Source organism: Trachymyrmex cornetzi, unplaced genomic scaffold (assembly GCF_001594075.2).
Source record: "Trachymyrmex cornetzi isolate Tcor2-1 unplaced genomic scaffold, Tcor1.1 scaffold83, whole genome shotgun sequence".
Classification (NCBI taxonomy): Eukaryota; Metazoa; Arthropoda; class Insecta; order Hymenoptera; family Formicidae; genus Trachymyrmex; species Trachymyrmex cornetzi.
Window position 1 is genome coordinate 847,140 of NW_017300169.1, and position 25,303 is coordinate 872,442.

Here is a 25,303-nt window from a genome sequence, read left to right on the forward strand (position 1 = left end):
AGCAAGCTACTGTCTCGTGTAGCTCTTATTCCAAAAATATACCGAAAGATTGTAGAATTTTCCTAGCAGCTTAAAACGGCCGAACTCAGAATCGGAACGAAGTGAAAGTGAACCGAATACGAAACTCGATGTTTCAATATGTCTGTTATAACATTTATTTCTGTTCAACTAACTGATTCCCTATTGATTCCCGTTCTAACTTAAATATTCTATGCTGTCAGTTAGCTGTCAGTTCTTCACACGGGAAAAAAATTTAAGATTTTGCTAAATTATTTTCACTGAAAAAAAGATATTGAACAATTTATTTGTGAGATATAATGTTTATTTTATTGAAATAAATTCTTATTTAAATACGGCGAAATAAAATGTTATTCTTAGCAAATAAATTATCCATTTTATTCTTTTACAATTAATGAGATACGTTTCACAGAAATATTTCATTATTACAGTCTAATTTTTTTATAATTAATAAATATCGAAAGAAACGTCTCAAATAACATTTGCTTTTGAATGTTTTGGCTCTTTTTAATGTAAATAATTTTTAACTACATATAAGTTTGGAAATAATTTTGTTAAACTATTAAATTAATTATAATGTAAGACGTTCAAACTAGTTGCTGGAATCTCAAAACTGCCAACTTACAAGATTGCCGATTATATTTAAACGTCTTACATAATTATTTTACAGGTTTTTAAGATGCTTATTACTTCACTATTAAAGTAGATGATCGATTTAATTTAAAGGTGCCCTCCAACAAGCGACTTAATACAACACATGATCATCTTATCCTTAGTTAACATTAGCGAACAACAAGAGTATAATGACTGTGTCACACCGTGTCATGTGTGTCTCTTGTTGGAAGACACCTTATGATATTAATGAATATTAATTCTAAGCAGAATCGTAAGGTTTCTCATAACTTGTTTTCGTAAAACTTGTAAAAACTTGTGACTGATATTGTAAATATTGTAATTCTATGCGTATATATCGTAAGTCGTAAGACATACGATCATTCGTAAATATCTATGATTTCTCGTAAATTTTACGGTTAGCAAGCTGTCTGTAAAGATATTGCATAAAGTTATAAGTACTTGTAAGTTCTTATAAGTCTTGCGAGAACATGTTACCTATCTTATGATTTTACTTAGAATTGATTCATAATTTCAGCTTTAGTTTGCAATGGTGTTTCAAGTCCGACAAACTTTATCGGCGTACTTTATAAATCTGAAATTTAGTATTGTTAAGGATTAAGATCTGTTTTGATCGAAAATAAGACTATTTCTATTAATTGATAATTATTTTAATAGAAGAACAAAATTATTTTCAGATCCGTATCTAGCTAAATTTTTAACTTCAGCAAAGTTATTCTTTCTTGCGATCGTTAACTTTTTTCATAAAGCGGAAACATAAAAAGTGAAAATTTTTATCATTGAAGATAATAGAGAAATTTTTCACTTTTCACGTTTCTGCCCTACAGAAAAAAATTACAGAATCCCTACCCACATTGAGTTGTAACGAAGAAAGTGAATAGATCCAAACTGCGTTAGTTTCAGTAAGTAAACATAGTGGCAGTTTGAATGACTTAATTAATTCATCTTCGACTAATTTCGACCATTTCAATATTTATCTTAAGGAAACACGCTCTTGGGAAAGAAAGACGGGGAAGAATAGATGAACAAACAGCATCGCTTCTCATTCCTTCAAACAGTTCTATATAACGCCGTGTAACTTAATACGTGTAAAGTAAAGCGTACGGTGCCAATTTCCCTCTGGAAACTCGTTCTCCTTTTAACGCGCACTTCGTTCGGAGCTGCAATTCGCTTTGCAGCTTCCTTCGCGGATATATCTCGGAGCTCTCCCAGCTGCCATAGTAAAAAGGCAACACGCCTGAGTGCGCCGAAAGTTCGCGTAAGAACGGCTGAACCGTCCATTAACCGTGGTGCGGAACCGCCACGGTTCTAAACATTCGCAACACGTCTCGTTTCCGGCAACGTCCTCTTCTGGACCCACCCATCTTTTCTACCCCTCCCCCACGCGTTTCAATGGCTATTCTTCGCCGGAAGATCTACGTCGCTTTCGAAGGACGGCGTTTTGTGCGACGAATTGTCGTCCAGGTATTCATGCTCCATTCATTGCGCTATTCGTCAGCCTGGTCACATTTTTCCGTCTTACCGCCCCTTCCTCCCCTCGACGGGGGTTGCACTGACATTGCTTATCCCGACTGACGTCCTCGCGAATCTCGGAACTTAAAAGCGTGCACCGTCCGAGATTCGCGTGCAAGTCACGAGATTCATCCTCGTTTTCGCCGAATCGACAAAGGTCGTGCTCGCGTATCCTTTTCCTTCCGTTTTCTTCTTCCTGCTTCGGTTCTTTCCATTTCCGCGTGATGCGCTTAATTCTTTCATGCGAAAGAGCTTTTATCCACTCCAAATGATTTTATCCCATTTGTACAATTATCACTGGCGAAACAAGAATATAGACTGGCTAATTCTTACGTGTGCTTACCATATATAATTGTGTCTGTGGAAAAACATATTATGTTTTTTGTTTTAACGAATTTTTTTTCAGCTGCATCATAGTTTTGTCGATTTAGCGGTAAGCTATACTAGGAAAAATGTTGTTCTATTAAAATTTTGCTATAATGACAAAATATCTGGATAAAATGCAATTGAACAAAATTACTTGGTTGAAATATAATCAAAATATTTATTTATGAAAAATAAGGTGTTTAATTGTTAATATTCAATATAAATAAAAATATATAATTGATACCAATATAAGTAAATATTTTTTATTATTTACGAAGCAGAAAAATGTATTTCGTAAAAGCAAATAAATTTTTGTACATGTATAAAAGAAAATGTTTAGATGCTGTTAACAGAAGCTTCAGTAAATAGTTTTACTGAAAGTACTCAATTTTTTTTCCTATTGTAAAAAGCGCAAGCGGTTTATTTTCTTTTTCCCAGGAACGTTTTGAGAATTAAAAACTATAAAAAAAGCGCATGTATCAAATTGATCATGATATACGATTGAGTTTTTTTTTTTTGCCATTGGCGAGTTCTTATTTGTGTCATTTAGATAGAGAACAATCTGAAAATAAAAGGTCGAAACGTTTCTGTAGTTAATACCAGTTCCATTACGGCTGTCTAGACTTTTTTTATTCTCATGTATCCACCTGCGCACAGGTCGTTCTGACCAAAGGTGGATACATGCTGATCCGCCGAGCAACAACAAACGCGAAATAGAATTTATTTAAAACTTTCTTTGATGTACAATTCATGAGTTGGACCGAATGAGAATACGAATCAAGCGTTAACGAACGTTTCGTTTCGCTGCAGCATTTGTATTTTCTAAATGTTAAAGTGCGAAAATGCACTTTCGCGCTCGATTCACTGTAATATTGTTTTTATAATAAAATCCGACGTACATATATACAATATTAAGATATCTTTTGAAACCGTAATGTGAATACACAACAAATAGGAAATAAAGATCCTAAACGGTCAAGCTGTATCTTCAATGCTTAAATAATTCGATGTGATTTACATAGGTACTCATATTTAATCCTACAAACTGCACGCTAAATTTAATTTTTTATCTTGACATATAATCTTATATAATAAAACTAGAGTAGTAATATTAAAATTAAATTAGCAGACAATTTAATTGATGCTCTCTCTCTCTCTCTCTCTCTCTCTCTCTCTCTCTCATATAGGCATCTTATAGAGATCTTAATAATCTGATGCTGAAAAGTATTTTAAATAAATCTGTAAATAGTTTTATTGCGAAAAGTATTGCCTTAACCGGGATTCAAACTCAGATCTACTACTATATAATTTACCATTCTTTTAAATAATTATCTTAATTAATTAATTCAGTAAATGCACTTATACGTGAGATTTTCTCGATTTCCTAATTACATTTTTGTAATTGCTCTTAAATGAAAACATTGACAATATAAAAACAATTATTTTGCTTCAAATATTTAAAACTTTAAGTAAATACAGATCTAAAAGTAATTTTGTTGTAGCAAATAATTATGTAAAAAATTCAAGCAACAAGTTTTGAAATTCTAACATTCAATTTGGAAGTCCTACATAATTCCTAATAATTATTTTCAGATCTGTATCTATAGCTAAATTTTTAATTACATAAGCAAAACTGTTCTTTGCTGATTTTTACAATGAAATAAATTCTTGTTCTTTAATCAGATGGGTCACTTTAATCTTTTTATATTAAATATTTATTATATTAAATATAGTAACATTTCTTCTTATATCTACTTTTTTATATAAAAAAATTGAATCTGAAAATAAGAAAAATTGAACCTTGAACAGAACGCTTTCGCCTCGGCTTTCACGCAAGAACAGTGTTAGTTAAATCGAGTTCTGAGCAATGTATTTAGGATTGCGCATGGAGTCAGTAGCTGAAGACGGCAGATGCATCCGAGAAGAACTGACAGAGATGGAGAAGAAATCCACCTGGGCGAGTCGGGTAACCGCCGCGTGTTGGAAGGAAGTATGTCAAACTGTTACGCCACAATACATCCTAATGACGCCAGCTTCGCGGAGGATTTCTGCCAAAGCATCTCTCTTTGCTCGACCATTCTTTTGGATTGTCTACTGCTGTCTGTCTGAGCCACTTCTCTGTCGCTTGTCTGGTTACCCAGGCGAATTCTAGCCGCGATGGTGTTATTTTTCAATGTTTTCTCGAGGATGCCGAGGTTTCTGTTGCATTTTTGCCTTTTCTGATTACATAACGCCCTCGAGGTATTTATGTAAGAATTGAAGGATTCGCGCGTAATTTTGGCGCAAACTTGTTGGTTAAAAGCGATACACGAATGGGTAATAATCGGATAAATATTTCGATAAATTAGCGATCAAATATCATGAAAGTAAATAAGGTAAATGTCAATAACTGATGTGCGCAGTGATTGAAAAATCAATATGTTCGTAATTTAAATGTTTTGTATCAAGATGAGTAATAAAAATATATTTTTAATCACAAATTATTGTGAAAAAATTATTCATTTCTAATTTCATAAAGACAATCAGACTTTTAAAATATTGTAAAGACTATAATATTTGCCTGAATATGTACTGTTTTTTACAGTTGTAAGAAACTGTAAATTAAATTTAAAAAATTTATTTTATTAGGAGTTTACAGTTACCGGTACAATCGATATGATATATTAATGAAATTATTATAAAATTTCACTTAAGTGTTCTATTTGAAATTGATATAATAATATTTTTCAATCATCGACAAAACAAAGTTTTATTTGTAGATATTAATTTCTTTTGTAATACATACTAATTAATAACCAATAATAATGGAATTGATTATACTTTGTTATAGTCATTAGAACATTTACCTTATTAATTTTTCTAGATTGATTTCATAGAATGCTGACGTTTTGTATAGTCAATAGAATTTATTTTATTTAAATTTAATTTAAATTTACTTCATTTAAATTTTTATCTAAATGAAAATTTGATGAAGACATAATATGTGCGATTAATATGAATGTGCTCGAGTTCCGCTTCGTTTCTGAAGCAATTCTTACTTATTTAACGTAACGATTATATTTGAAACGACTGACATTTTCAGTCACATTTTCAGACAGAGAAACACAGGAAATGACATGAGGAGAGGGAGCGTTTCTTTCTAGCGAAATAAAACTGCGAGTATAAATATAAATGAGTCCTCGGGCACAACGACTTATTGTCCTTGTTGCGCTATCTCGGTCTTCGCAAGTCCGTACTATCAGATTTATTTTCAGACAGTCTAATTGCCCTTCATTAAATTCGCTCCTATTCCAGCCAGTTCCCATCCGCTTCCGTTGTCCGTCATTTCTAAAAGCTATTGTGCGGAATTTCTTTTTTATTATTAAATTTGTTTCGCTCCTGCATGAGCTCCTTATTGTTCAAGGTGGTCTTCTGGCTGTTTCAAAACACCGGAGTTTCTGCACTGTCTTACTTTAACGCGTTCAGATACTGCTCGTCGTATTGTGACTACGTCGTTTCCCCTTATCTTCACGAATTATGTAAATCACTCGGGGTTTTCCACTTTTTATCTTAGGCGTACGCATACCCATTATTATGTCTACGGTGGAATATCTGGAAATTTAAATTCGCTTTAGTGACAATTTGATGACAGAATTATCTCGACATTTTGCAACTTTACAGTGACGGGATTGGAGAATCGAGTCTTTCTTCTCTAATTTGTCTTTATTTTATTTGTATAAAGAATATATTATTCTATTGAACTGTGAAAAAATTTCGTGTAAGAATAGTTTTAATGAATAATTTTGGAACCTACTATTATAAAGGTGTACATTTACACACGTAAGTGAAGTTACAATTTATATAAATAAAATTATTTTTAATTAAATAAGAGAAATTCCTACATTCGGTCAAAGCGGATCTTAGTGCTCAAATATTTCTATGTGAATTTATATACATACCTGATTCTGCAAATTGCGCATCGAAATCTTTTAAAACACATTCATGAGCAGAAAAAATAACAATATCATTATTAAATTGACGAGCAATTTAATTATTTTTGGTGCTAATAAGCATCTTTAAAAGAACATTGATAATATTAGAAGTTAATAAAAATTTTTAATCTGAAAATAATTTTATTGTGAAAAATATTGCCTTAGTCAAAATTATTTTTCTTTATAGTAATCAAATATTATATTCCTATTGCAATTCTCCGTCTAACATAAAGATATATTTGCACAATTAGAAGTGAAAGTACTAATTTGTGTAAAAATAATTTTATACATTTCTACTATAAATTGTGTAATTTTTACACATTCATTTTTTATGTAATTTTTATACTTTTTACAGTGCAGCCAGTTCAAGCTCTTTGATCTTTTTTTTTGTGATAAAACATTTTTTCGTAACAAAAGTTTTCAGAAAATTCCTTATTCTCTCTCATTGCTGTTTTATTTAATTAATTCTGTTACAAATAAGACGCACTAAAAATTTGTTACAATTCATTAATTTATCAAACCTTTCAAGATTTTCCCTTTTTCAGTATCTTTAAAAATGCCACGACAATTGTCGACTATAAAATGCTTCGAAATGCGACTGTTTGCAAATCGCTTCGTATTCCACGTTTGTATAAAATTTACAGTGCGCAATAACGGAACAATGAAGTTCTTCCGCTTCTTTAAACTGCATAGTTCGCTAAAGTGTTTAACGATCGGGGCATTAAGGCCAAACGTGACGTATTGTAGTCACCAAGTCGATATTTTAATCTTCGCGACCCGACTATCACCGTTACACCGTTACTACCGCACGTTGGATCGTACCTCGCGTCTAGAATAAAAGACGCGTGATAGAGGGTAAGCGAAGGAAAGAGGAAGTACGGGAAAACGTGTAAAGGGTGGAAAACAAGCGACCGAAATGGAAGAGCGACTCGATGGGGGTTGTAAAAAGGGTGTGGGACGACTCTCAGCCGCAACCTGTCGAAGGGTATCACGGATAGATAGCAAGATTTATAGTATGAAAAGAGAGAAAAGGAAAATTCCCACGTGAGAGGCAAGATTATATTGCATAATAATACCGAAAGCTCTCGAGACCTCGTAAAATCTAATATCCAAACGGTGTTGTCTGCGATCTGGATGAAATTTATCTTGTATCGCGTTCGCGATATTTGCAGGATGCCCTTTTATATAAGCACGATACCTGCCGGCGCAATGATTTAACCATTTCTGGGAAGAACCACCGAAATTTTGAACAAAAAATAGATTGAAACAATTCAAGCAACAAAGGGATCGAGCGCAAGATAAAAGCGAGGATGAACGTATGCATGGCACGTAACGGCTCAAAAATCCACAACAACAATTTCCCCCTAGGCAACAAAAGAGGCAAACAATGTACTAACAGGGAATGCTGCGCGGTGTGGCCTCGGCAGAATAAAAGAAGCGAGAAAAACGAGTAGAGGTCCGGCAAACAAATGCGAGAGCAAAAACAAATAATGGCAATCGAGTGTATCCGTTGCAGGCAATATCGAACTGGAAGGTGGCAAAAGAGTCGTTGAAGATTCACTGGTTTCATAACGTTTGACCACCGTCGAACCACAGGACAACGTCGGCGAAAAACGTCGAGAAAAACGTTGCGACTAACGCATAAGCGTTCTCTCTTTTTTTTTTAAAATATACGTAGCACTGAGAGAACACATAACGTACATATGTACATCTTTCCAGGATTTCCACATATTCGTGATATGAATGCTAGCGATCGCTGTTCGCAGTTTTAGAAGCTATAATTCAAGTTTAAAAATATCGTGAATCATCGCGGGAACACACGTAATGCTGATGTTTTTTAACGAAGACTTCGAAACTTGATGCAGGTTTCTGAACCAGGCCCAAAAAACAAGGGGGAGGGGAAAAAACGAAAAATGAAACGTATCTCTGGAGAATCAGATGCCCACGTCATGTAGGATCGCTGCGCGAGCAGTTTCACATTGACCTTTACTTCCGGGGAAGAAAAACACAAGAGATTCCTTAGTTCGCATTAGCATGCTAATGAACAGTAATCGCGTAAGGTTCTTCGTCTCTTATCGGACAGGCAACGTTACGAGCGGTTAAGGGGTAGGGGGTGATTTATTTTCATGTAATCCTCCGGTGTACGCCCAGGATGGACTGACATCCATGTGAAAAAGCCATGCGTTACAACCCCCTAATATCAGGACGCTCATTTCTGGAACCATAAATCCGTACGGATGTTTCGTCCGAATGTATACGATGCGTGGCAGCTGGTACACCGAAAACGCATATTATTTGATAAGCGAAATCCCGACGTCAATGACATGATGGACATAATCGATTATTTAAAAAAATGATTTTTATTAAATAGACGTGATTTTAACTCTTTATTACACAAATTGTTCTATTGGGCGTAAATTCTATTGCTAAATTTTATGGAAATTATTATATGGAAATTTTTGGGATTGCGGATTGGGATTACAAATCTGAAATCAAAATTTAAAAAGTCAAAATGGCGGGTTTAATATGGCAGTCAAATCGGTGGAAAAAACTTTGGTTTATATTTATGTTTAAAATTTTATATGTAAGAATATTAAAAATATATAAAGAATATTAAGAATTTAAAGAATTGAGAATTTATATTTCACACTAATATCAGAATTCACCATGTCTTGATAATAATTTTATCCGCCATTTCGGATCTACCATTTAAAATTTGCCAATTATAAATGCAGATTTGAAATCTTATACGTCCCTGCTGTCGACCCTCAAGATTAAAAAATAACTGATTAATCGTTTGAGAGAGAGAGAGAGAGAGAGAGAGGAGAGAGAGAGAGAGAGAGAAATAATCGATTATTAATTAATTATATCCATCATTAATCAATGTTTATTATTTTCTTAGTCGCGGGGCAAATATCGATTTGCGTCGTAAAGTGTTTACGACAATCAAATTAGAGAATATGCACTAGGCATCGAGAATATACATAGGACACTTTATTAAAACGCTGATAATTATAACTTTAATTAAATTATCCAACAATTGCAATTGTAATTGTAATTAACTATTTCCGATGATTGTATTGACGACGGCTATTTCTGCAAATGCTCAGTCCTAGAACAGTGTAAATAGACCACAATATTGATCGATCGGAATGATCAGATTGGTCCGCTGGACTAAACAATTTAGTAATTACTGTAACAATCGTCCAATTGCAATTTTCTACGGTCGAATCCAGTCCATCGGCGTATTATGTCTGTTCTACAATAAGATCGTAAGTCATAAGAAATTGATCAATCATAGTCGATTATTTTTCTTATATTCGGATATGATTGGATAATTTCTTACGGCTTACGGCTTGCGATTCTATTGTGGAATAGGTATTGAAGAGCCGTGATGATAGAGATCGTGACGACGGCAAGATGTCACTTAGAGCGATTCTCCTCGGCGACAGCATTTCTTTCCAAGCTTCTATTTCCCATTTCCTCGGAGGCGCAGCACTTTCCCTTCTGACTTTTGTCGGAAACGGAGTTACTCCGGTGATTTCCACCGAGGAAAAGTGACAAATATCTGCCTATCTGCCGAGTTTCCGCGCTGCGAAAATATATCTTGGCATGGCACTTAGCTCGTTTCATCGCAATACATAAGTACAGACATAAAGATATCGCGCGTGTAATTAGTACTTCGAGTGATTTATAGAGCGTTGATTTTCTGTACGAGATAATAACTGTAATTGCGCGTTACGAAGTCCAAGTTACACGAGAAACGATAGAAATCGATTTTAAATATTTAATGCTTGTATACACATTTTCTCTCAGACTTTGTATGTTTTAGAGAATTTTATTTTTAATATATTTTATGTTTATATATATAATACAAGCCGGAAGAATGAGTGATTACTTCTGACAGAATAAGCTAAAATTATATAAATTATATAACAATATAATTTACAGACAATAAATTTTCCGAGAAAATCAAATTTGAAAATTAAAACATAGAAGATATTTTATTTTCATTTAAGTTTGCGTAATAATCTTTAAAGATTTTCGAATATGGCTCAAATCACACACACAACACAACACACACACACACAACACACACACAAAATATGAAATGTTTATCAAAATATATAACATTTAACGCTTAAAGAAATTATAGTTTAACACAAAATATTGTGATGTTACAATTGATAACATATTTTATGTAAAAAAATGTTTTTAAGTAAATTAATTAAGTAAGAAGAGGGCCAATATATGATCAAGGCTAAATCTTGGTGCTTAACAACATTTATAGGTAAATTTTATACATACATCTTTTAATAATACAAATTGCGCGCTGGTTACTGTCGGAATCGAAACACAATTATAAACTGAAGTTGAAATAATGAGATATCATAAATTAAATTGGTCATAAATTTAATAACGACGCTGATAAGTATCTTAAAAAACATTTAAAAGAACTTATTACGAAAAATACTATTATTCATTAAATCCTTTTTAGCATTTTAAGAAGCTTCATTAGTTACAGATAAAATTCGAGAGAAAGATGTATTTAGTTATATAGAACTATTTTATAGAACTATTTTATAGATATATTTAGAATTTATATATCATTCCTTTATTTCAAAAGTGACACACCTCAGAAAATGTAACTTTCGTGTCATTATTACAATGTCTTAGCGCTGAGACACTACCATGTCTCCAGATGAATAAATTAGATACAAAGATTATATACGCTATTCGTTACCAAGAATAAACTAAGTTAACTTTACGATTCATCAAACACTTATTGTTCTATAAGATTTTTTTAAAAATTATAATACCTTCTACAAGAGTGACACATTTTGGGTCGTATCGTTTTTGTAACTCAAATGGAGAATGCAATGTAAAATGAGAATAAAATGTAAAATGAAAAATTGAAAATGTAATATAAATTATTGAATCATGTACCAAATATTAAAAATTTAATAATGATAAATTTAATTTAAACCGCTATATGAATACATTAAATAAGTAAGGAAAGAGCTAATACGGTTAAGACCAGATCTTGGTGCCTAATAACATTTGTATCGTTTCCTCACTTTAAAAATTATTGCAACTAAAAAAATTTAATTTTTCAAAAAAGGAAAACTGTTTTTCAATTTAACAGAAAATTATTGACTATATATATATATATATACTTATATAATTATTAAATAATATCGGCAAAAAAATATTTTTAGAAACATAATTAAATATAATTTAAATTGTTATTTTTGTTTCGCAGTCCTTGAAAAACTACTATTTTTCAGTTGCGATAATTTTAATATTCTATAAAATTATGACAAATTTGAACTAATTCATCAAAAGTAATATAACTCAAAGTACCACTAACAGTTTATATTTGCCTTAATCAGCTAAAATAATCTTAAATAAGAGAACATTTAGAGTTTAGTGATTGAAGTTTAAAGAAGAAATTATTTTATTTTGAATTTTTAGTCACTTTAACTGATTAAGCAGATATAAACTGTTGGTGATACCTCGAATTATATTATTTTTGATGAATTATTTCAGAATTGTTATAATTTTATAGGATATCCAAATTGTCACAACTGAAAAAGGTAGTTTTTTTAAGAGTTGTAAGACAAAAACAATTTAAATTATATTTAATTATGTTTCTAAGAATATATTCTTTTTATCGATACTGTTTGAATAGTCAATAATTTTCTGTTAAAATGAAAAAGTTTTCCCTTTTCTAAAAAATTAAATTTTTGTTAGTTGCAGTAATTTTTAAAATGAGGGAACGATATATAAATATTATTAAGCACCAAGATCTGGCCTTAATCGTATTGGCCCTTTCTTTACTTATTTAATGTGTTTATATAGCTGTTTAAATTAATATATTATTATTCAATTTTTAGTATTTTGTACATGATTCAATAATTTATATTACATTTTTTATTTTTCATTTTACATTTTGTTCATATCTAATTATCATCATGTTAAAATAGCATGCAATATGAAGTTTGTGCATACTTCTAAATATAAAAAAGAAGAGAGAAGAATTTTTTAATTTTTAAAGTCAATTTAAAAAAAATAAAACTTTGAATGAAAAATTTTGTTATATAATCTCGATTTGTTTTTTCAATCTTTCTTCCCTTTTTTTCTTTTTTGATTATTATGATTGGTGATCCTGTATACATTTGAATATCAAAATACGAAAAAAAAAATCAAATTTTATACAATCGTGCAACTTATGAAAAGTACACGCACCGCGAAATTAATCTTATCGGAATACATGAAAAACAGCAGTTCGATATTCAAGGTAAGCCTCTTTGATGAGGAATTCGAATTCGTGGACGGACAAAAGACACGCCATTCGACAGACATCGGACGGAGGAGATTGCAAACGGAGTTCGGCAACGTATTTCTAAGCCCGCCACTGTAGTTGCAATAACTACTCATTAGTGTAACCAAATTGAATCAAGCTGAGTGAAACAAGCTGGCGATGCTCGCGCGAGTGAGTCAGTAGTAACAATATTGTTTGCATTGGTAGACGTCTCTGCATTGTCTCCCACTGTTAAACGTCAAACTGCTCTTTCATAATCCTCTACGATCGCGAGTGTGACGAGAGCGGGAGGCAAAGATCCTTACGAATGATCCTTTTCTTGGAGTATGACGTTTTCCACGATGCTTCACTCGTTATCTCAATAGAATGTCATCGAACAAAATACTGTTGTAGGTAGCAATATAATTGATTGTATTGCTGTTGGACACGCAAATGTTTCTCAGAAAACAATTCCTTGATTCAAGTATCAATTCCAGTTCTATTTCGGGAAAGATCTGGATAATTCGATTTTGCGTCTGTTCGCTTCGATTCCGATTTACAAATTGTGCTAGTCGATTTACCGCTGTGTGCAATAAATAATAAGGTAGAATAATTGTTTCCTTGTCAGCTACTTTGTCTCTGTTTCGCTTCGACTTCCTTCCCTGGGAAAATTAATGTTCATCAAAACGTTTCTACTTACTAATTAACGGAAACAAAAGCGAAATGTCTTTGTAAACGAAAGAGGGCGAGCTTCGAAGAGGGATAACTTTTCTGAGAAAAAAAAATATTTACTTTTTTGCTCCCCTAGGAGTCATTATGTGATCGTAGGAGAAATCCAGCGATGGAGAGAGAAATGAAATAACAAACTTGGCATTGATTTTTCTCGTTGCGTTTAGTGATTATTTTGATTATATATCTTGAAGAAATCGTCAATAGAAATTACTGATGATGCGACCAAAGTTTTGTGTCATTTATCATTTCCGATTTTTTTTACATCTTTATTCAAAGCGCATACAAAGAAATTATTGTAATTATCATAATTTAATTATAATTTATAGTTATTTTCTGTGCCAACTATATATTTTTTTATAGAACTAATAATTAATAATTAAATGTAATTATTATAAGTACCATTGTAGCATATATATGTATATACATATATATTTATGTATAATAACTATAAAAATAGAACTCCTAACCATAATTATTTTATTCGGTTTTATATATATATATATATATATAATAGACAAAAATATCAAGACTTTTCTCTCAGTGCAGAGATTTGCTCTGCCATGGATTTAATTGGATTTTTCTGTTTGCTTGTTGTATACAGGTGTTTGACAAACATAATCGTGGGTATATCACTGCGTCGGATCTTAGAGCGGTGCTGCAATGTCTGGGAGAGGATCTTTCCGAGGAAGAGAGTAAGTCTTAGATATTTAACGCATTCCTCGATAGTCCATTACGATGAATGTGACACGATTACGCGGATATAACATGCGTTGGCGTTCCCTCTGTCTTTTTCTTTCGTTCCCTTTCTGTCTCTCTCTCTCTCTCTCTCTCTCTCTCTCTCTCTCTCTCTCTCTCTCAACTTTCGATAAGAGAAACTTTAACCATAAAAGCTAAAGTAGGCCATTTCCATCTAAATTGGCATACCTAAGGCCAATTGATTCTCGGGAAGCGTAACTTCATAGCAGAGCTCGGCATTATACGGATAAATTTCTATTTAACGCGAAAAGTTTTATTTTTAACTGTCTTTTCACGCAATAAATGTGAACAGAATTTTATTTGTTAATCATGTGTTGTTAATTGATATTGTATATCGTAATTGCGCACAAATAAACTATAAGTGCAGTTCCAAAATTTTATAAAAACATTAATTATTATAATATCTACTATTTCGAGATAATATCATTAATATCTACTATCTCGAAATAAACGAGCTAATTTAGTAGTACTTTATAAAATTAAAATTGATAGCTGATTCGAGCTCATTGTTGAAAACTAATCAGATTTACCTAGTTAAGCTAAATGATGCTCTGTATATACTGTTTCTGTAAAAATATTTTAAAGATTTTTCTAACTGTAATCGCATTATTTTATGCAGTCTATTTCAGATAGAGAAATTTATTTGTGTACTGTGTACAAACAGTTTTTTTCTTGTATAAAGAACATTAAGGTTTTTTCTTGCCTGAAATATATCACATTATTTTTAAGAAAGGAGAAAATATCTTTCATATTATGAGTATCATAATTTTTGCCCTGAATTATTATTTGCGCGTGTCCGCCCTTTGTTATTTCACAAAGACTTAAATTTCCTAATTCCACGTTGTTGACACATACTCATCACAAATCTAGACCATGCGTCTTTAGCCGTGCCATCCCACGATTCTATTTCTCACCGCAAAAACGTCAGCACATTGCCCGCATTCGTGCCAATCGAGTGTTTGCGCAAATAAAGCAAGCAACGGCTGAATCATCCGTGCTATCATAAACCCCATATCTAGACACACCTGTCACTAATACCGATTATTCCACAGTTATTATCCTAAGATTGTCGATCTTGTTAAAAACATAACAGCTATTAGCTAAGCATCAATTAACGAATAATAAATTAATAATTTCCATAAATTTTGCAAAGAGATCGTATTTTCCAAAATTAATAGCAAATCTGTAGAATCAATTAAAGCCGAATTTATTTTAACTTAGAACCTAAGTAACATCAATATCAATATCAATATCAAGGATCATCAATATAACGTCTGTGTCAATAAATGTCTTAAATCACAAAAGACGTCAAGAAGGAGCCCTCTCAAATTATAATGCGATACAGAAAAATAAATTGTATCTTAGTTTATATTATGTATTGTATAAGATGATGTATGTTTCTCGTCATGACATATGTAATCTTACACAATGTAATCTTACGTAATGTAAGCTAAGATACAATTTATTTTTCTGTGGAATAAATAACTATAATGAATAAATAACATTGTTAATTAATATTTGTCTTACTTAAACAATAAGCACTTGCAATCTTCGTAGATTAATTCATTGGCGATAAATTGTTTAAACATTGGCATGCATTGGAGATAAACTGCGTCAATATTGCGCCAATAAATTGCAAGTAAATAAATATATATACTTATTTATTTGCAATTATTGATTATTTAATAAAGATAGTAATTGATAACTTTATCCATTATTTATTCATTAAATATAAATTAAAAATGACGATTAAATGATGATAATATTATACATCATCACGAATATTACATTTATTTTACAACTAACATAAAATAACGAAAAATGACCTTAAATCATTATAATGATAGCATTTTACTACTTGGAGAATAACCACCTGAAGTCATTTTTATATCTTAGCAGCAAAGAAATAAAGTTCCATATCTGTTATTTTATTTCTCCTAACATTTCTTAGAAAATATCAACTAAATCAGTATAATGATCTCAAATACTAATGAAATTGTAGAACAATCAATAACATACAATAGTAGTTAATAATAGTAACTTTGAATTGGAGTATTGATCGTTTATGCAATAAAAAATTAGATAACTATTTCCGAGTTAATTGAGGACAAATTTGCTTTAACAGAGTTTGTGTTATTGCAAACTACATGATTCTCCGAAATGCATTTGCAAATTTGCGTTTATTAACGCAATTTACAACCAAATCCGTTGCAAATCATGACATGTATCTCAGACGCCAGGTATTAATCGCGATGTTACAGTCGCGCTGACCGCTTCGCAGATTTGCGGATCGCAATAATGTACAGTATCTCGTGTTTGTCACGTTGCTTCCTGAGCGGCCCGAACGTCAATGCTTTGCATTCGACATTTGAAGAATGACGTTTTGATCGGTCGGATACGTGCGTGGGTTCCTGCAAGTACGCCAATGTTAGTAAACGGTTAAAGTTAGTGACCCACAGAATAATAAATAGATAAAAAAGTAAGCAGTAAGCAAATCAACATTTTTTTTATTTGTTTATTGTTTATGTTACACTGTTAATTTTAACTTAAACTTCCAGCACCACCCCGAAATTTTCGATCACAGTTTATGGGCTGTTGAGCGAAACAGCATATATTTTTTATGATTCGAACTAAAAATCTGAAACAATTTTTGTACATTTATGAAACCTTTAATAATAAGTTTTTACTATAATAAAAACTGGGTTATATTTTATTTATTTTTACATATTGAAATTTGAATACAAATTTTGAAAAAAAGTGATAAAAGGCACAGAATGGTACTACAAGATTAAAAACGTAATCCACGTAGTGGACTCTGAGACGTACAAAAATATTAAAATTTTTCTACAAAAAGATTGTTAATTTTAACATTTTTGCATGTCTCAGAAAGTCCACTAAATCTTTAAGTTAAAATTAACATTTTATTTTTAACAGTATATTATCTTACGTTCACTATTATGATTGGCTGATTCGTTTACTGCAGAGCTGTCCAAGGTCGGTGTTTTTTGGCTTGAAATCGAAATGTGTCGGTATTCAGATCTATTACCGTTCCTACTCTATTGCTGTTTTGTCGTAGCGTGCGTCTCTCGGTCTCAGGGACGACACTAATTTAAAATCGTTAAAAGTTTTTGATCTGTGTCTTTCATTATGTTCAAATTATTCTGTTATTCATATTTTTATAGTTAAATATATTATGAATAATAGTATCTTATAATATTAGTAATATAATACTTTTAAACATAGTGAAAGACACAGGTCAATAACTTTTAATGATTTCAGCCTAGTGTCGTCCATGAGACTGAGCATCACTCTCTATGACAGAATGACAATGAAGTAAGAAATAGGCACGTAATGGTGAATACTGACATATTTCAATTTCAAGTAAAAAAATGCCGGCCTTAGACAGCTCTGGTTTACTGCTTATGTATGTCTTATTGCTTTAAGTCTTTTTATGTGCCATTGGCTGCCTTTTGTTCTCCTCTGTGCTCTGGGTTTTAAAATATAATCAGACTACCACGGCTGCTCCAGGAAATGCAAACATAAAGAATTTCGCGTTACGCGTTTGTTTTCTCTAGTAGACTCTTTCGGGTTTACGATCTTAATTATCGCGCTGCGTTTGTATTTTTTTCTTAATAATAAGCGCGGAAAAGCGCGTTTAAAGAAGCATTTAGAGAAATAATTGTTTCCCAAGAAGGGAAATATGCTTTGCTCGTGCACGATGTAATTACATTCGGTTAATTACGCTCTAATAAAAGGAAGCAGAGGACATGGAAAACGTGATCAACGAGGTTAGTAATTCAAATATGATTTGATCGTTATCGCGTTGAAAAAGTCTTGATGTTAATGGTCAGTTGAAACGCTAGTTCTTGCGCATCCGCCAAGCGTTAATTCATTGCTAGATACGAAGGAAGAAGTAATTTCAGAGTGCGCCGAGAGAGAGAGAGAGAGAGAGAGAGAGAGAGAGAGAGAGAAAGAGAGAGAGAAAGAGAGTCAGCGAAACGTATACATCGAGAAACTCGGTTTGATTTGATAACTTCGATTGATTTGATAACTTCGATTGATTTGATAATCTCGCACAAACGGATAATCGACATAGGTTTCTTGTTTGGCCGCAATCAGTTTAGACTAAATCGCGCAATGTTCAAGATGTACAATTGTCTCACAATTGGCGGTACTACAATTTATGAAATACGCTATGACCATTGCTATAATATTGTGAATTTTTGTCGAATGAATAGCTTAAATTTTAAATGATGTCAAAATCTATTCCAGTCGAACTGTGTTTCTTTGTACAGAGTCAATAACTTTTTTTTAAATCTATCATAAAACCTGAGGAGTAGCTTGAAGAAATAACACTGATTTATAAAATTTCTGTTTCTCAACAACTGAATAATGAATCTTATATATTGGATTGGAACATAAATTCGTAGCGCTTTATTATATTTACATGTTTTTTTTTTAATCGCGGTACGATGAATTTTTAACGGAATTATGAGCAATCAAAGTCGAAATGCTTCTTTTATTTAATCTGATAACTCAATAACAAAATTTTAGGAACATTTAAAAAAAATTATTTTATAGGGAAAACTTCAATCTTTCGTGTTGGAAAGTCGAAAATTTTTGCATGTTTTTTTAAGCACGTGAAAGGTGCAAAACGAGAAGAAAATTGCCCATTTTTTTATCCAGCTCGTAATATTATATATATGTAAAAATTTTCAAACTCATAAAAACTCAAAAGATATAGTAACCTTTTGAAAGAATATATTTTAAGCTTTAAAGTGATTTTTTAGTAAAATGCCGAAAATTTGGAATGTCTCACTAGAGTCCACCCAAAATTACAAAAATATTTGCATAATTGGATAATATATTAAAACTACATATATGTATGTTAATAAAATATGGTACGAAACATAGTAAATCTCTCTCTCTCAAAAACTGTATCTTCACCAAACGAAAACAGGATAAAGTTATGTTTCCTTTTCGAGGTTAAAATTATATGCAAGTTTGTGTATGTAAATATCTCTCCAAAATGGACATTGGCTATTATTTTTGTGACCATTGCAATTGTAATTTTTTGAACTAATATAATCTTATTTTTTAGAGAAATCTATAGTAATATTTGTGTGCAATTAGTCAAAGAAACGTTTCCGATCCTTATCTGTTACTAAGTTATATGTTAAAAGTTACATCTCTTCAACATTTTTTCTCTCATTTCATCGTTAACTTACCTTAGAATTTTGCACACGTCACGTTCACTAATTCAATTTCATTATATAAAGAAATTAAACATTTCTATGGTAACTCGATTTACTAAAGAACCGCCTTAAAATTCTTTTTTAAATTTAAATTTCGTTCATTTTCAATAAAGTTATTTAAATTTTAAAGTTCGTAGCGCAACGAACTTTTCTTCCAATGCAATATTTTTAACTGCTAAAAAAGAACGTAAGATTACAAAAATTCTATCACCCTAAAGAGTTTGAGAAATCAAGAAATTATCTTTATTGTTTAAAAAAACTACAAAATTTAAATTATGTATAACTTTTTTCTTTTACTTTACGGAGTGAAATACATAAAAATCATCTGGTGTTGAGAAACAAAAATCTTGTAAATCAGTGTAATTGCTTGTTACTAAATATATTGCTAATAAATTTTATTATTTTAATATATAACTTAAAATTGTAACATAAACATGAATTGTACATAAACAATAAAATAAACCTTAAATCATAAATTATTTTTATATTTATTATTAAAAAATTTAAATTTCTTATAATTATACTATATATTATGAATTTACGTTATTACATACGAAATTCGAAGCAAAATTACTAAAAAATTAAGGATGATGATCTTTTTTAAAAGATATATCCATTTTCAGTGTAAGAAGATCTATAAAAAACTGAAAAAATACCTTTTATTGTTAAAGAACAAAAATATTGATCAAAATTTGTTGTTCAATCGGTTATCTATTAGATTGAAATGAAATATCAACAATTGAGAAAACTAAAATATTACGTTTGTTTCAAGATGTTTGATACATGTTAATTTCGGATTTAAAAAGAAATAAAAAATTCTAAAAGTTATTATGTTATCTATTAGTCGGCACGCGTATAAGAATAGGGAATCGACGATTTCTAATAGAAATTAAAATAAGAAGAGGTATGAGCCAAAACAAGCAAAATTTAAATATATACGTGATACAGTTGACATTAAACATAAAAGTAAAGACAAGATAAAAATATGTCTATATAAAATTAACTTTTCGACCACTTTCGGGTCATTTTCAAAGTTCTAAACTAATATGTATGTAAATAGCAGTAAACTAAAATAGATAACATAAATAAGTTATTATAAAAGTACAATGCCAAAAAATAATTAAAAGTAGACCTTCGCTGTTTAGGTCCTGATATCAGTTATGTGTAGTCGACGGAAGGTAGATCCCGGATTTGCGCCAAACATTCAAATATCGCTGAGTATCCAACAACGAATATATGTAGTTGTCAAACAATAAATCCCGGATATACACCATGGTTCGATTACAAAGGATATTCGCCAAATATAAAAAAGTCATTGATAATGCCATTAAGTAAGCCAAATTCATAAGTCCTTCTTACGAAAGGTTAATCCAGATTTTACAATATAAATTGAAAAATATGAGAATAAACATGTATAACATTTAGTTGCCAACGATGTATGTGAAATATATAATCTGTGTATAGTATAAAATTCAGTAATATAAATAAAAAAAGGTACAAAACGATATAACAATATGAACGAAGCAGAATGTATAAAAAGTTAAAACTATCTAAATGTGTCAGAACCTAAAGTAAATAATACAAAAGAAATATACTTTAAAAATGCAATGCGCATTTTTAAGGTATATTTCTAATAGGAAATTAAATTCTCTTATTAGCGAAAATTTTAATTTAAAAAATTTCAAGAAAGCATCCGAAGGGAAAGTCTTTGAATGCCAGTGTGGTATCGTAACGGATCGTTATGCCCTCTTCATTCCTTTTCGTAGCAATAAATTCTACGTGGGATAATGCGGGTATATTGGTAATATCTTTCTCGGCATCGCTCTCGGCGCTCGTGATACGAATTAATCCCATTGCTCAACGCAGCAAAGATATATTAACTGAATTACTGCAAGAATATAGGCACATCTTCTCTGTACAAGCAACCGTGATAGGAATATGTTACACATTGAATTCGACATACATTTTAATTTCACCTGAAATATATCGCTTTATTTTTCCTAAATGCCTAATCGCGGCCAACAATAACGAATAAAATAGAAAGTATACGAGACAATTCAGTTCGTTAAAATATATATCTCAGAATAAATGCCTTCAAATCTGTATACTTACAATACTTCCTTTTACAACGAATTATTCAGTAAAATCATATAGTAGATAAATCTGAAAAGAAAAAAACCTTGCTTTTGTGTATATTCAAAATAATTATTATATTTTAATGTCAAGATCTAGCTTGGCTCGTAGTTCATTATTTTTATTTGAAAAAAGAAACAATTTTAATTGTAAATAGAAAAATTAACTGCAAACCGCTCTTTTTCTTTTTGCTTTCAGTCGAAGATATGATTAAGGAAGTGGACGTGGATGGAGACGGTCGAATTGATTTCTACGGTAAGATTTCTTGTATTACCATCGCGCGATTTTCGTGCAAACACAGGGATAAGAGCAGATGGTGAAAAAGAGATTTTAATTTCTATTCGCATACGATCCATTCTTGAAATGATTGATGGAGTCATATCTAAAATAAAAGGAGAATTTAACATTTTACAGAAAAATAAGAATTGTTCGAGAAATAATGGAGGAAACGAAATATATCTGTTCTTCTCTTTTCTTTGCAATGTTATCTAACAATTAAAATGTCTTTATAGAAAGGGGGGTAGGAGTTATTTAAGAGATTATACAGAAAAAGAGGACGATTATTTTTTTCTTTTTTTGTAATGTTATGTAATAATTAAAAAATCTCTTTTGTTATTTCAATATTTTTAATATATATTAGACATCATAGACCGCGCGTTATATAGCTTTGTACTGTTTGTTTTTTCCTTTTATAATGATAAATCAATTTTGATAAATGCGACTAATCGACTTTACATGTTCTGTTTTAAGAAATATTTAAGGATGTATATTTTACAACTCAAAGCGTTGCCAAAAATATAAAAATTTTATAGATTATTCTATTATATAAGTGTTACATCTAATTGTAAATATTTGTATAAAATTTGAGTACAATTCTGTCACTGGTTTAAAAGTTATTTATACAGAAGCTATGCGTTTCGAGTTATCTCCATGATCAGATCTATTATTAGAGTGTCAATGTTTGCATTCACAACATCACAGTTCATTAATATCAAGCTGTTTCTCGCTCTGAGAAAGTGAACTGCACAGTCTTCACGAAATGTTGGCATTCTAATAATGGATCTGAACACGAAGATAATCTGCGAAACGTATAGCTTCTGTATAAAAAGGAAATCTCAAACTGTGGAAACCTCAAAAGCATTATTTAATTTTTTATAACATCTTGTTACGTACATGTTGTGCTTGGATGCGCTCTCTATTTCGTCATCTTATCGATATTATATTTTGATTGCAATTTTTGATTTATAATTTAAGTATTCTGCCAAGTACTGAAACGTTTGATGATTTTTATTCTTGAACTTTAATATTACGATATTTCATAAGAAATTTGATACCGTTTTGTAATTATTTAATATGACAGTTTTAATGATTACTGTACAGCGAAATTAATAATTTATTAACGTGTCACTATCATACCGAAAAAGACCTAAACCGAGGATTGAAACATCTAAATTGTATTTTCTGTTAATATAATATTCTACACACGTTCATTATGTCGGTTTCTATGAGCTTTACTGAAAATTTATGATTATTTAATTATTTTGTTTTAATTTTTACGTAAATTCGGTTTTTGTAGTACTTACTTGCGAATTTTATAATGAAGTAGCATAAAATAATAAAAATGAAATCAATTTTTTTTTGTATATACTAATAAAACTCTTACAAATATTTATATACAAAAGTTTATTTCGATTTACTTGTTCAAAATAAAAATTATTTACCTAAAATTGCAATAAAATATGGTAATTGCGCTGCATGAAAGCCATCGAAAGCCAAATAATTTTGTTTTTTTGCAGCTGATTTTAGGACGTATTTACAACAAAAATTTTTAGCTGATAGTTTTTTTGGCTGATTTTTTGGTTGATACGTTTAGTTGATATTACGCAGCAAAAATATTCTTAATTCCTTTTTGTTTGTGATTTCAGAATTCGTTCACGCTCTCGGCGAGCCGGGAATCGACGAAGACGAAGAAGATGACGACGAGGATCTGCAATCTCCGCTCTTCTAAGATCACGTTTATTCTCACCTCTCTGTTAGATAAGACATACCGATACGGGCAAAAGCGATATTCAATCTCGCTTTCGCGAAGTATACCTTCTCTCGCGTTTCGCAATACGTACGAGTATGCGATTGACAAACGGAACGAGGCTCAATTTCGACTTCGTAAATTCCGTTTACGTTTCATATTAATTCTCATCCTTATTCTCAGATTTCGAATCAAATTTTAATGCTGGAATGCGAAGGTCTCGCTAAGCGCATTGTGAATATAGATTACAAAGAAAAAAAACTTAAAAAATAAAAAATCTGCACTGAGCTATCGTTATCTGCGTATTCATCGCGGGTACAGCACGAATTTTCGATGTATACTAAACACATACGTCATACGCGAATCGAAACCCCGTCGATCGGGAGATTTTCGATAAATCACGAGTTTCATGACTCGATGGCTCGTGACACTTGATTTAATTAACAGTCACCAGTCGTCCGCTGATGAACGTACAATATGAGAACGTTTCGAACCATATCTAATTCTAAAAATTATACCTGTAACCCTCTATACGCGAATTCAATGATTTCAACTCAAAATAGTTTACGTAGATTGAAAAATTTATTCGGAAAAAAGATTGATTTCCTTAAAAATGAAATAAAAAATTCCAGTTACCCTGAAATAAAAATTTCTAATTGAAATATAAATCAAATAAATACGCAAAAATAAAACACAAGACTACGAGGAACGATTCTTTCATTGGCACGCTTAAGAAGATAGCGATAATCAGATAATTGAGATAATTACATAAGATAATTATAAGGCAGTTTGGTAATGAGCTTGGCGAAATTTCGCCGAGCTGGATAGAGTGATAAGGGTTGCTGGCGACGAGCCATAAATTCGCGAAAACACCGGATGAATCATCAGCAGTCGACTATATGACTTTTATCTCGGAAAACGAAAGTTATTCGGAAAGTAAAGCCCCTGTCTCTCCGACGATACCGCGACATACCACGCAACGCGGAAGACGTAAAGATTTCAATTTCTATTTCTGAAGATTCCTTGCAGAAATTCAATTTAATATTGGTCAATTTAATATTGTAAATTATTTATTTTGAGTATTAAAAACATTGTTGTCCAGTGCTTTTAATATCTAAAATACTCTGAAAAAAAAATTACCAAATCTTAATACATATTTCTTTGAACAGTACTAAGCAAATATTTTTAGTAAATAAATATTTACTCAATAAAAAAATAGTAGTTAAATCTAATTAATGATTTTTGTATTAAATAAATATATGTTTATATTTAGTAAATATTGTTTTACTTGGAAATATTTAAACAAATATTTATTGAAATTTAGTTTTTTTTCCACTAATTAATCAGTACAAGTAATTAATTCCAGTATTAAATTTCCGTAAGGAATAAGCATCAAGTGCGAGAAACTATAAACTGATTGAGAAATAAGTAATTCTCATTGATTGAGAAATAAATCTAATTCATTTTGCACGTGTTCTTGATATCCGGAGGCAGACGTGGCTTCTATATATACCGATTAATACTCTCTTCCGAGTCTCTCGATGCCGCACTGGGCAGACTTTAAGACGTAAGATCGATTAGACCGTAATTGAATTCC

General features: G+C 31.2%; 1 protein-coding gene across 1 annotated transcript in view; it reads left to right on the plus strand.

The window, feature by feature from the left end:
- Positions 1-24,237, plus strand: part of LOC108768848 (calmodulin) — a 100,878-nt gene extending 76,641 nt beyond the window's left edge. Inside the window, exons 5-7 of the mRNA XM_018519488.1 lie at positions 14,138-14,228; positions 21,879-21,935; positions 23,606-24,237. Coding sequence (XP_018374990.1) covers positions 14,138-14,228; positions 21,879-21,935; positions 23,606-23,688 — 231 coding nt within the window. The 3' untranslated portion in view covers positions 23,689-24,237. The remainder of the gene's footprint in view (positions 1-14,137; positions 14,229-21,878; positions 21,936-23,605) is intronic.
- The last annotated feature ends 1,066 nt before the right edge of the window (positions 24,238-25,303 follow it).